Raw genomic sequence first — 13,634 nt, 5'->3', positions numbered from 1 at the left:
GCTCTTTCATTAAGTACCCCTCCATGACCAGAATCAGGATGTAGGTTCAAAGTCAAAACATTTATAGCAGATCTGTCCAAGTGTGGTGGGAGATCTGAACTGTCCCTGCGAGAAGTAGAAAAGGGTTATGCAGGCATAGAAAATGATGCCCTCTCATATACGCACACCTGTATTTATCTGTCTCTACAGAACTCAATCCTCAGAGGCTCAGAGCACCACTCATCTAGTGACACGATCAAAGTAAATAAAAACTGTCTACAGAAAACTCAGATTTTTGAAATAAAAAGACACCAATGCTGATTTGATATATGGAGCTGTCTACGCCTATACATGAGTACGTAAGTGTGTATACATGTGCGTATACATGCACACAGGCTTACTTTCCTAAGATCCTCCTCTTCAACCAGTTCACCACAGGGAAATCTGCATTTTGAGAGGTGGAGTGTGCTGCACTTTTTTTGCCCATATCCTTTCAAACTTTCCTGCGGGTTTGAGCAGGCCACCTGAAATGGCCGCATTGTTCAAAACAGTTCGACCAGATCTGAAGCAAGACTCTGTGTGTTCTTCATAGGCAGGGAACGGTTCAGGGGTTGTTTCTGTCTGTGGTACGGCAACAGAAACTCCTAGGCAGTAAAATCCATTATGAACAAAATAGAGAAGTTCCAGGGAATGCAATCTGTCTGAGCTGAACAACAGAAGACCAGCGCTAATCATTTTGCGGAACACCTGTGTGAAAGATGTGGCATTCTTAAAATACCTTGATGTTCAGTTATGAGCGGGACTATTCATCCCACATCCTACTTCTGCATGCAGGAAGGGAAGAGCTAATAGCAGAAGAATTTTCTTTCGGCGGTGGGAACAACTGCATGATGACTATCCCCCACCCCTTCTGGGATTCCATTGGAGATCAAGGATGCCCTGGCAAGTGTTGGGGTATTACTACATGTTTGTGGAAGTCTCTCAGCTTTTATTCATTAGATTCCTGACAACGTAATAAAACCCTGTAGCAGAAAGCCACGCTGCTCATTCCTGAATCATATGAAATCATTCACCAATTTATGTACAAGTTTTGAATTACAATCTTCAACTTCTCATCAGAAAAAAACCAAAAAGGCTAAAAAAAGCATTTTTGGTAGAACTGCACAGTGTACAGAAGCATACTTTCAATTACACAGTATCTTACAGAACACATACTGTAACAAAAAGCAGAGCCTGTTACCTTTTCTGAGAAGGCAGTGCCCAGACAAAACTAGATGTTTAACCTCCATTATTAGAGGAATAGCTTTAACTGGATAAAAGAGTACATGAAAAAAATCCCGAACACTCCAGACAGTTTAACAGAAAAATAAAAATACGTTTGTAAACAACTTTAAAACAAGAGCCTTATGAAAATAATAAAGGTCACTAAAAGTTAAGCTGTTAAACTCTTTTTATCCAAAACCACTATATTCTATCCTTACAGGTGTTTTTTAAATGATAACACAGATTTTGCCACACAGAACACTGCACTGAGAAATCTGCGCACATACTTCTTAAATTTTTGCTGGAAGAAAGGGACAATTGGAAGGCAAAAGGTCAAACTCCAAATTCCCTTTGTAAGTTACAAAAGCAATATAACCCAACTGTTGAATGGAGCCGAGTTCAACGGTGCATGGAAGCAGAGCACTTAGATTACGATCTGAGACCCTTTTTAATGTAAACCCTGAAAAGTCAGAAGCAACTGTTAGAACAGACTTTTGTATCATGTACCATTAAGTTAGCATTGCACTCACTATTCAAACTTCGCCATAAAGCAACTTCTCATATAAAATACTGATTTACCTTAAGTGTATCTGTTTGGTGACAAGGCAAAGTGTAAAAACTGTCCTGGGAAATGATTTTGTGTATGTAATTATCAACCATGCATCTGAAGTTGAGCATTAGTATTTTATGCTGCTCTACTTCATGCTTCAGCATATGCCAAGCAAGCTGCTGATCACAGAACATGCCCATTTCGGTAGATGGACAGATGTATGTGAACAGCAATGCTTTGGATAACTTGTGCTATTCCTAATACTACAGTTATTTTCTCTGCCAATTACATTTTGCTATAAATATGTGTGCCCTTAAGTTGATCCCAATATCAGTTTCAGCTAACTAATCAAATTATCTGCTAAGGTTCTGGGAATGATAACCCTTCCTTTATTTAAATAAAACGAGGGAAGGGTTTGTAACTCCCAAAGGTTTGCCAACAACGGATTTATTTTCAAGACAGGATGACACCGTTCAGTAAACGGTTTGTCACCTTTGTTGTTCACAGATAAGCACAATAATATTAATGTTAGTTGTCAGGTAGGCAGGAAGGGAAAAATCCTGTGAGGTTTTTACCCTTAATGTTTTTCCAAGTTCTTCTCATTAGCTCTTATGAATAATTACTCCTTTGAAATTAGCATAACTCAAATTTCAGATTAGTTCTCTTTTATTTTGAGGGTTCAGCAGCTAAACTTCAGTTTTCTATTTTCCTTTTGTAAAAGAACGTTATTAAAACCCTGCCCAAAACTGAGTACACCAAGAGCTTATGTAAGGAATAATTTCTCATTATATTTGTAAGTGCCTTATTTTTGTACCAGTTGAAAGTTACTTCATAATCCAAATAATCAATCTGCAATGTAAACAAGTAGCTATTTTCTCCCACGTAATAATGGTAAATAATGACACTGATCATTACATATTCTGCTTGAGTTCATTAAATGCTATTCTTTAGTCACAAAGGCAGCAGGCATTCTGTGATGGACTTCCTTTGAACCATGTTCAAATGAGTGGAATAACTGAGATTCCTGATGGAGATTTAAGCCATTTCCTTCATTTTTTTAATAGCTTCCGCTATTTGCATACTCAACTCCATTTTATAATTCGCTATTTAAAATCAATTCATTTCCCCAAACCTTTTCTTCCCTATCTAAAACAAACTTATTTACATTTATGGTAAATGGTTTTCAGCAAATAAGTTGTAAGAAAAAAACCCCAAAATCCAAGAGGTGGTATGAAGGGAGCAAGTATTTCAACTTTTGTATGACTCCGCATTCTGAATTCCCTTCCAAAGGACAAAAGGGACAAAAGCTTTAAAGGTTTAAAACACAGTTTCATACGTTTCTCTGTTTTATATAAGGGACCAGCTTTGCCCAGTGAATTACCTTCAGAACTTCTGCCCAGCAACTAAATGGAATTGCAGGTCATTCCCCCGAGAAAGTAAAGAAAATACAGCCTTTTACTTCAAATATTTTATGAATCCAAGATTACAAGAAATGTATTAGTCAAAATGCAGGGCTATCAAGCACTGAACCAAGGATGCTGGCATCAGTTTGCCTACCATTTTGCATGTGGAAAAAATACACTATGTCTACAGGTAAAAGGCATCGCTAATGCACCATGAATGACTCTGGTCAAGTCAATGTAACTTCTGCAGTTTGGTGCTTGTTTAAGTCCTGCAAATAATTGTTGTATTAATAGTTTGAGATGAGACACTGGAACAAAACCATTCTTAAACAGGAAAGTTTTTGTTTTGCTCTTATTGAGGTAACACCAAAACCTAAAAATAAGATCTTACAATGTAGCAGCCACTTTAACACTTGTTAGGCCAGCCTTCACACCAGGAGCATGCATACAGCCACCGTCTGGCTTTCAATTGAGCGCCGTTGGTTAACTCAAGCCACTGTTTCCTCACCTTATTCGATCAACCTGTTGAACTGGATGTCCACCATAGGAAAAAGGAAATTAAATGATGTTAAGTGTAGTAGACAAATACAGATCACAGCAAGAAGCTAACACTCATGAGTTGTCATAATAAGGGATAATAATAACAATAAAATAAAATTAAAAAAAAAAAAAAATCAGTCTTTTCTGTGCATATTTTTCATTTGAAAGGTCCCAGGAAATCATGATGTGCCTGGCCGTTTCTGTTGCTGATTTCTGATGACCTCTAATTGTTTTTTGCATTGTTGATAGTAAGTTGAGAGACTTTTGTTTTCATCTAACAGCTTTTTATGTTCTTGTACCAGACGGGATGTGTTTTGCTGGTCTTTCTCATCCTGGTCCAGTTCTGCTATTAGTTCTTGTCTAAAATTAAAAAAAAAAAAATTTGTCATTTATAATCTACTTTGATTTGTGTGTATATGACTTCGTATATTTCAAATCAGTATCTGATTATCTGTCTGAACTCATGGCTGGTGATATTTTGTGCAAAAATAAAAGTTGCCCACAACAAAAAATCTTATTCTTTACTGTATTCTGGGGAAAAATTACCTTCCAAATCAAATTCACATTTAAGCTTTAAAATAGCTGCAAGCCATAGCCTCGATCTCTAAAACTGTCCCTTATATGATGAGTTTCAAGCATAGCTCCACAGGTCACAGTAAAATATCTAAGGATCCACACAGAATTTCATAAATATATTGAACTCTTATTTTGCTTAACAATATGTACATTTAAAAACTCAAAAGACAACTTAAGACACAAGACTGCAATAATTTTGGTAAATTTTAGTGAAGTCTTATGGACTTGAACTTCTTAAAGAAGTGGAAAGGCAGAATCAAGCAAATTATTTTTGTAACTGTCATCACTTAATTTATGCCATAAGTGTTCAATATGTTTTTTACCATCAATTTTAGAGGAACAAACACACTGATAAACTTGCTATAAATTATCCAGCAAAACTGATGTAGCAGTTTGTTTTTCTATTTGTTTATGAGGTGACAAGAAGGCAAACTGCCAGCAATATTTTAGCAACAAAATAGTAGAGGAGAAAGTTCATGTTAATTAATTGTTGCCATATGGTTTATAATTACAGTTAAAGAAAATTTAATCATTCATTAAAGGCTGAATTAATAACTACCTTAACCAGCATTAAATTCATCAACCACAATACTATTTTTTGTTTTAACATCCATGTGCAATTATGTTCTAAGAAAAAAACAGTATGGGAGAAATGTGTATGCAGACTTATTAGAAAAAAAGATAAAGTAGGAAGCTAAAGGTACAGAATTAACAGTTTTAAAACAGAAACACATTTTCATGTAATCTATTGACATTTAGAGATAACAGAAACAAAACCAAAATTAATATCTTCATACTAGCTTCAGCATCTCCTCACAAAGTCTAAAAATTCTAGTTGCACTTGAAAAAAAATTGGTCTCTGGATGCTAAGCCAGAAGTGCATAGATGATAGGAAGTCAAGCTTACAGTAGCTTTTTTCCCCCATTCTGTATGCTATTTCTACTGTGCAAGAGGTTTATACACACATTTTTCTCATTAGCTATTCCACAAACACCAAGGGCAAGCTCTAATTAACAGCTGTTGCCTGCAGTGGGTAACAAGCTGGTTCCTTGGTGTAGCACAGGAGCGTATGTGGCCTCTCAGACCTGCTCCCCAGCGTCAGGAAACAGAAATGCTGAGATGCAGAACACAAGAGAACGTATTGCAAACCGAAGTTCTGAATGAGTAATAACTTTGGCCCTCATCCAACAATCTGTGCAGTTACAACGTAACAGGAAAGCATTTATTTCTAGTGCATGAGGATAATGGCTTTCAAGCATTAGGTCCTAAACCCCTGATAGAAAAACACAAGATGTGTGTTGATAATACTGTTGTAAATTTGACGCTTGACAAAAGTCAGACATGAGATAAAAACTAACTGCCAAATGAGTAACATTGACATATTAGTCAAAGTTCCATAATCCATTACCCAAAAGATTATCTACATGTTACAACTGAAAATCTTTTACTGGACAGTGCTGGAATCAAAATCCAAGGCTCCTCAACAGTCCAGGTCTTTTACTTGAGACGATACAAGTACACATTATTAGTATGTCACACACAGATGTGCCACACACATTAACGTAGGACTTGTCCAGATATTGATTAAAACCTTCAATTACCTGCTCTGGATATCTCACCTGTATTGAGCAGCTCAGTATTTTTGAGATTAAGGCTGGAAAATATTTATGCTCTATGAAATGTTACTTCATAAAGCCAGAAATAATAGTCACAGATAACAGAAGCACAGAAAAGGTTAAACACATTTCACTTACTTCCTCTGCAACAGCAATGCAATTTCTGTCTGAACTTTCATATATTCCTGTGCCATTTTGCAGTGCTGTTCAAACACAGCCATAGATTCTTTGGAGTTTGGGCATGGTGCTAGAGGCTGAAAATAAATCAGACATGTTAAAAACTAATGAACTGATATGTTAGTATAAAGTGTGCTAGAATGTCTCTGTAGTGTATTTATAATGTCTTTTAAAAACCTGTAAGGTTTTAAAAATAAGTGTTAAACCATGCCCTGGAAAATGTCACTGCACTGATGTCAAAGTTGACTCAAACCTCAAAGCTGCAGTTATTAATCTGATATTCTCTCTGTCACAAAAATCAAAGTAGCATTTAGTCCCCCACACAACAAATAAAGTGAATGCAACAATTTAACCCAGTAACAGACAAGCAAATCATGCCTTATTTTAACAGTCAAACTCCACTTACATTTGGTTTTACAGATCGTGTTTCCCAGGACTTGTTTTTAATAGCTTCATCAAATCTGAGTCAACCAATCTCAGATTACATAATATGTTTTTTTAGCCTTAGTCAAAAGTTAGACTGAATATAAACACAGGTAAATATGTAGCACTATATTTTACAGCCCAAAACTCACACATTGGAATGAAATGCAAGATAAAGAAACTAATAAAGCATATATTTATTACCTGCAACTGATGATCTAATGTAAGATATGCCATTGGGATGGAGTTATCTGACCCATTGGTCTCTGTAACAATACCAAGAAAATGTTAATGTATTTTCAGAGTTAATTCTATTCTTATCGGGCAAAACCAAGAATTCTAAGTCATTTCACAATACACAATTGAATGTGGAAAGGCAAATGGAATTAGCAGCATTCCAATCCCAAGGCAGACGAATCATTTTGTTTTTCTGATAAAATTAAGAACTTCAAATGACGGCCTATCACACCAAGAAGAAATAAGTATTAAGGGTATCATCCTACACTTCTAGAAGCCATGTAGCAGCATACAGATTTTAAAAAAACTATTTTTGTACAGTTTGCAATCACATTGTCTATTTATAAAAAAGTTGCCATTTCATTCTTGTTTATGAAGGATCAGCCAGCCAGCCCATGCATCTAATGATTTTAAAATTAGAAGCTGTGCAAACCAGCTCTGCCAAAATAAAATAAGCACAACCTCCTGTGCAGTTTTGAAACCTGCTCCCAGTGAGGTCTCTAAGTATGTTCCTCACAACATGCACTCGGGCATCTCCTCTGTTCTCTAGAGATATTTTGTGGGTAGCAAGGAACCCAACAACCAACCTATCTCCTGGGCTGGGCTGCTCTCTTCTTAGACTGCAGTTACTCTGGATTTCTCTAGTGCTTTCATTCCAGATTTAACATGTTTCTGAATGCTTACAGGTCCTATCTTTCGGTAGCCCACAATCTGGGGATCGCAAGGTTACTGTTAAGCTTTAAGAGACACAGGAGTAAAGACGCATGGAGAAACTACCGATTTTATAGCTGCATTATTGCTACTAGAGGATTATATGGAGGAGGGTAGGTGGGAAAAAAAAGGGGCTGCTTACCCATACCCCAAAAGCACCTGCCACAGAGTAGTCGTGGTAGAGAAACTAAGGTGTTGCCCTCAAAGACTATGCTATCTCCAAGAGCAGCTTCAAAAGGAAACAGAAATAAGAGGGTGGGAATGGAGAAAAAGTGGTTAAGTGTATGCTTGTAAGGAAACTGGAAGGTGGTTAAAAAAAGAAAAAACAGAAGAAAAAAAACCCAACAACCCTAAAACCAGAGACTTAATCACCACAGTACCTTAAATGAGAACAATATAAAAAGCCCTTCCCTGCCTTAGACTATTGCCATATACGGAATACTGCTACAGCAACGAAATTATTGCAATGTTTCAAATACATCAATACATGCAAAATACTTCAGATCACATTCCTGAGCATTTCAGCACCGTGTCACCGAATTGCAGCTTTTCCTGTGACTGACCAGATTCAGCTGCATCCTCATTTTTTCATTTTACCTCATTAACTTAAAAAAGTACCCTCTTTTACAGAAACCCAAAATTATTTCTTTCTTTAGAACTCCAAACCATTTTTTGTTCATGGACAGCATAAACCTGACAAGACAAAACATACATTTGGTACATTCTGTATTTACCGGAGTATAAGGTGAGGGATTTCTGTGGGTCAGACAACGGACCTGACTTTTAGCTCTAGTGCTGTGCTTCATTTAAGGCCAAAGACTTTGGACAAACTACCTTTGCACTGACATACACTCAGCAAATTTCAGTTCCCGATTAACTATTGATCGGGAAGAGCTTGCTTCTGTGTGAGGCGGCAATTCTCCTAAGTGCTCACTGCCTGAAGCAATTTAGGGCCCACTCAATACAAAAGAGGGCACAGGGTGGACTGTGGCAGTGGGCAAGGGCTTTGGGAAATGATGAGTGACGAGGCAGAGAGTGTGATTAGGCAACGTGACAATGGAAAGCAGAAAGTATAGAAGCAAAACAAAAGAGTATGTTGCCCTCCTTCCACTAAAACAGGGGATGGGGAAAAGTACACATCTTCCATACAGAATCACCTTATATTTGGCAAAATACAAGAGTGCATATTTTTATATATATATACATAAATACATGCTTGTGCAAGAGTCAGTTTTAATTTTGCAGTTGGTTACAGGAAAAGTATGAAAGAGTCTGATCAGCCACAGATGAAATGTATCACAAGGAAAAGATTTCAGAATATGAGGCACTCTGAGGTACCAGCTTGAGACTAAGTTTAAGATTCAACATGTACATTTTGGTAACAAAAATGTAGTTTTTACTTATATTCTAAAAAGCAATTTGGGGGAATCCATAGTTTTCATGCAGCCCAGTATTGGTTCTTTTCATAATGGAGTGCATTATGACTTTTAAAATTGAATTCAACTATTAAATCATGTTCAATCTAAATTCTATTTCATAATAAAAGAACAGTGATGCTACAACAGAAATAATTACAAAACTTCTTCAGACACTCATTAGTTCATTTGAAAACTGTAAGATTGTGTGCACATGTACATTCTGCATAAGCAAAATTACACAGATAAAAAAATAATTGTATTCCAGCTGATACTCACCTACATAGCATCATTCCACATGTCAGAGCAATGAAAGCTTTGACTGTGCATTCATAATACAAATGCACAAGACTAGAATACTCTAAAATGTCCATTTCCATAATTCCCCAAAACCATACTACAGTAAAAAACTGGTGCTGAAAGATCTGTATTAAATACTACTATCACTGCATCTGTATGGCACTTTCTTACAAGCAAAATGCTTACAAGTTTACGTAACTTAATATAATCTATATCAAAAAGTTCTTTAAGCAAAACAAAGCAGTAACATAATGATTTAATCTAAACACAACTGAAATGGACTGTGACTTTCACTGCTTCATTTTTTTAACGTCTAGGTACACATCCCACACCATAATAAAATCAATATTTTATATTTTTTATAAGCAATAAGTTGACTAACGAACAAAGGATTACCTGCATCATCAGGTGTCCATGGATTACGAGCTGGCTTTTCAGAGGTTGGTCCCGATGGAGTGATCATTCTTACACTAGGACTAGATGATCTACTGCTGTTTCTACTCTCCTGAAATTATAAAAGAAAACAAAATAAAATTACAAGAAAAGTTAATCGAAGATTTTTTCAAAAGTTCATTTTAAATAACATTATTCAAAAGAAAAATACATGTGAAGAAACCTGAACCTATAATCCTTCCAAATACGTTCCTCCCCAAGCTTCTACTCTGATGTCTCTCCAGACCGCCTGATAAACTTTACATGCATTACAGTGATAATTTCATCCCCATTTCTACTCTACCATTACCATATAAAAAGAAATGGACATAATTTGACTATTCAGTGTAATAAAAAGCAGCACTCAACAATGCATTCAAGACCTTTATACAAAAGCGTGACAGTATGTCTAGTAATTTTCACACCACCATTCAGTGAAATAACATAAGGAAGAAATAAAGTTTGTTTCGAATATTTAATCAATGAATGAAATGACATTCAGCTAATGGAATGCAGCTTAGTAACTGCACTGGCCTATGGTGTATTAATCTAGTTTTCTTACGGTTCTTATGTTAGCTCAGAGGTTATGTGATTCATATTCAGAAAACATGAAAACAGTGCTTCATCAAAAAGGATCAATCAATTAAACCAAAGCAACTAGAAAATTAGTACATCTCTCACAAAGCAAATTAAGAACTAAAGGAAAATTCTGTAGGAAGTTCCCATATATACAGCTTGACACCTCCAATCCTTTTGTTTACCAAAGAGCAAAAACATAATGCAGACTTCATTATTCTACTGAATTTCTTTTTCAGAATTATTATTTGCACTACATATTCTTGTATTTCATATAGTCCCTCACTGACATAAAATTAACACACTAGAGGACTTAAGACCATAAACCCCAGCAAGTTTTGCAGGGAAAAAAATGAAGTATACAACCATTTTCACTGTGGTGTAGTTATCACAAAGCAATTAAATGTCCCTATTTTTCAAAAGAAGCACTCGAATATATATTACCTGAAAACTATTTCTTTATTACCCTAATTTTCAAATACCATAATTTAATTTTTAAAAGCCAGGATTTCCGTCAGTCAAGTAACAATCCAGAGTAACAAGATTCTAAACACAGAAATATCTATTATTTCAACTGCATTATGTTTCTCCTGTAATTGCTTCAGTTTAAGAGGCTAGGAGAGCATACTGTTAAATTGCACACATGAGACCTATAATGGTAAATGCCCATGCTTTCTAAAATGAAACATCCTTTAAAGAACAATAGTTCAAGTCTGCTGGGTACAACAGGGAAGTCAAACACAGCTCAATTATTCGTTGAAAAACTGTTTAAAAAGCAAACGTTATTTTGCAGCACTTAACACTGTTCCTATGCTGAACATTTCAGTCTTACTTGCTTAAGCAATGGAAAAATGTTTGCAGAAGAAGTAGGTGGCTTTAGTGCAAGTAATTATTAATTAAAAAATTAAATTTATTTTACATGTAATTATATTTTTGCTTAAGCTGTCTAATTTTCACAAATTATTTCAGTCTTCAGATGTTGAAGAAACTCGTATTAGAGTACATTCTGCCCTATCAAAGGAAGTATATTCATAAACAGAGAATGACACGAAACTTTGTAAGAACAAAGGAATTGCCAAACTGGGACCAACGTTTATCTGTGAGCCTTGTATTTCTTCACACAAGCAGCATTAACAGGAGTAGTTTCATTTTTACTAACCATTTAGTGTCTTATGGCAGTAACCAGGATGAGGACAATAAACTACTGTACAAATAATCTGATGGATTATATTATCAGGATGACGGCATCAGACATTCTGAAAAAGCTTTAGTGTCGGAGTCTTTGTTGACATTAAGCAAGGCTTAACTTGCTAAGCTTACTGTCAGTGTCCTCAGATATGAACGATAAACACACCCTGATGTGCAAGGTCAAAAGACAGAGCAAGTGCTTTTCACAGTAAGTCCTTTAAGCAGAAAGAGATGTGCTGAGTATCTACAGTTGATAGAAAAGGGCACCTGAGAAGTACTCTAGGTACAGTAACTTCTCAATGCTGTACCACATTGCTTGCTGTACCAGATTGTTTTCATCCATCAACAGAAAAAACAACCAAACAACACTTCCTTGATAGCGTTGTTCAGACAAAATTACTAGGGAGAAGTGAAGGATTCGTATCTGAAGCATATCTAAAAAGCATTACAAGGGAAGTTCCCCAAACTGAACACCTGTTAGAGTATAGCATTATAGATTATTAGGCCTCCTGGACACCAGATCCTCTGACAGGTAAGCCGGTCAGTGCTCTCTAGCAATGAGTTTCTGCTCCCCTTTCAACAGGGATCCCTTCATCCTTGTTTCCACCAGGTATCTCACTGCACTCAACAGACTTGTCACTGGGTTACTCTCCAATCAGGCCTGAAAAGCTGGTGTGCTCTAAGGAATAATCCCCCCCGCAAGCTTAATTTAAATGGGCAACCCAATTTAAAGTAGTCATTGTTACTAGCCCTGTCTCCTCATTCATGGATTTTATCTTGCTGCGAGAGGGGAGGACCAATTTCACAATCTCACTGACAGAATGATTCACCTATATAATACCAGATCTCACAAATAATCACACTTAGCCTGCATGCATGTGAACACATACATTCTGACCTTGCTTCTCAACTGCTCAATATAGTACACATTTTTCTTTAGTATATTGTTTTTTTTCCTACTTCAAAGTCAACTGTAGTAACTCTAAGGCCCAGCAACAGTTGTTTAAAAAAAAAAAAAGGTTTGTAAGAGGGAGGTAGTTTTGATATTATGATAGCACTGTGAGGGAACTATGATGTACCAAAACAAGCAATCCAATAAAATATACATAGGCAAGGACACCTCCCTACCTCACTAGACACCTGATCAGAACCTGAAGTTCCTGAGTGATTATGCCAAATATGTTTCTCAGTCTATCTGTATAAAATATCAAATTCTACAAAGATTCTGTCGTGTGTAAAGAGCCCCTGAAAGTTTTTATGGCTGCAGTTCAGCGTCTGCACATCTGTTTCTGTGTTATGAAAGTGCTCAGGCAAGAGCAGCAGTGCTGGGCAGACGGCACCATACAATATTTTAAAATGCATGTAGAGGAAAATGAAGAATCAGTTCTGTGCAAAAAAACCAAAAAACATGGAAAAATGAACAGAGCATCACGATATACACATGGAAACAGATGGAAATGTAGCATTTGACGGTACAGAGAGAGTTGCATCAGTGCTTCTCATGTCACTTGGAGTAAGGCCAGTCTAAGGTCACCAAGCACCAGAGAAATCTGAGAAAAAGCAGATTAAACACATGTTCTCAACACCGAACCACTTCAACAACTGATCCAATGATGGAAAAGTCTTTGGCTTAGTATATCTTCTAATTTAAACTGTTGATATAAAAAGGTCAGTTGAGTAGTAAAATCATCTGCAAAGCACTATTACTGTCTGCTGTTGATAACCTCAGTAAAAGTAATACCCAAAATGCCTTAAGTGTCTCAACAAAATAAAAATAATCATCAGCCATACAAACTATATGAAAATTCTATCAGTACAGAGAAAGCAAATATACATACAATCATAAAACATAAAAGGTCAGATTAAAACAGACAAGCATTTAAGCAAGAAGACAAGTCTTGGTCTACCCTTTCTGTTAAGCACCCCAAACTTTAGTATATTTGTCATTATCAACTCCAGTGTCTTCCTTCACCTTAACAAAAAATCCATTCTGAATTGGAAAAACCTTCCTAATTAGAAAAAAATACAGTCATAACAAAATTGTTTGCTATTGACAGAGTGGCAGTTATCAGGAAAAAGTTGTATAATAAAAAGATTTTTTAATCAGCTTTACTCTGTCCAATGACACAATTTAAAAAAAAAGGCAAGACTGTGATAATCTTTCAATTTTGAGTGGCATAGGGGCTCACCAGGGCTGGAAGTGGAGGCACACGGTGCCACAGCAGCTCGGTGACGAAGGCTGCGCCGC

At 36.3% G+C, this 13,634-nt stretch overlaps 1 protein-coding gene across 4 annotated transcripts in view; it reads right to left on the bottom strand.

The window, feature by feature from the left end:
- Positions 1 to 946: 946 nt before the first annotated feature.
- The window catches only part of MAP3K7 (mitogen-activated protein kinase kinase kinase 7), a 51,230-nt gene continuing 38,542 nt past the window's right edge, over positions 947 to 13,634 (bottom strand). For all 4 annotated transcript variants that reach the window (XM_082049718.1, XM_082049719.1, XM_082049720.1 and 1 more), the window contains 4 exons: positions 9,587 to 9,695; positions 6,732 to 6,793; positions 6,066 to 6,181; positions 947 to 4,095 (listed from right to left, as the gene is read on the bottom strand). In XM_082049718.1, coding sequence (XP_081905844.1) covers positions 3,915 to 4,095; positions 6,066 to 6,181; positions 6,732 to 6,793; positions 9,587 to 9,695 — 468 coding nt within the window. In that variant the 3' untranslated portion in view covers positions 947 to 3,914. The remainder of the gene's footprint in view (positions 4,096 to 6,065; positions 6,182 to 6,731; positions 6,794 to 9,586; positions 9,696 to 13,634) is intronic.

The sequence above is a fragment of the Streptopelia decaocto genome, assembly GCF_964273445.1.
Source record: "Streptopelia decaocto genome assembly, chromosome: 3".
Taxonomy (NCBI): domain Eukaryota; kingdom Metazoa; phylum Chordata; class Aves; order Columbiformes; family Columbidae; genus Streptopelia; species Streptopelia decaocto.
Note: the sequence above shows the minus strand (reverse complement) of the source record. Positions and strands in the feature narration are given on the sequence as shown.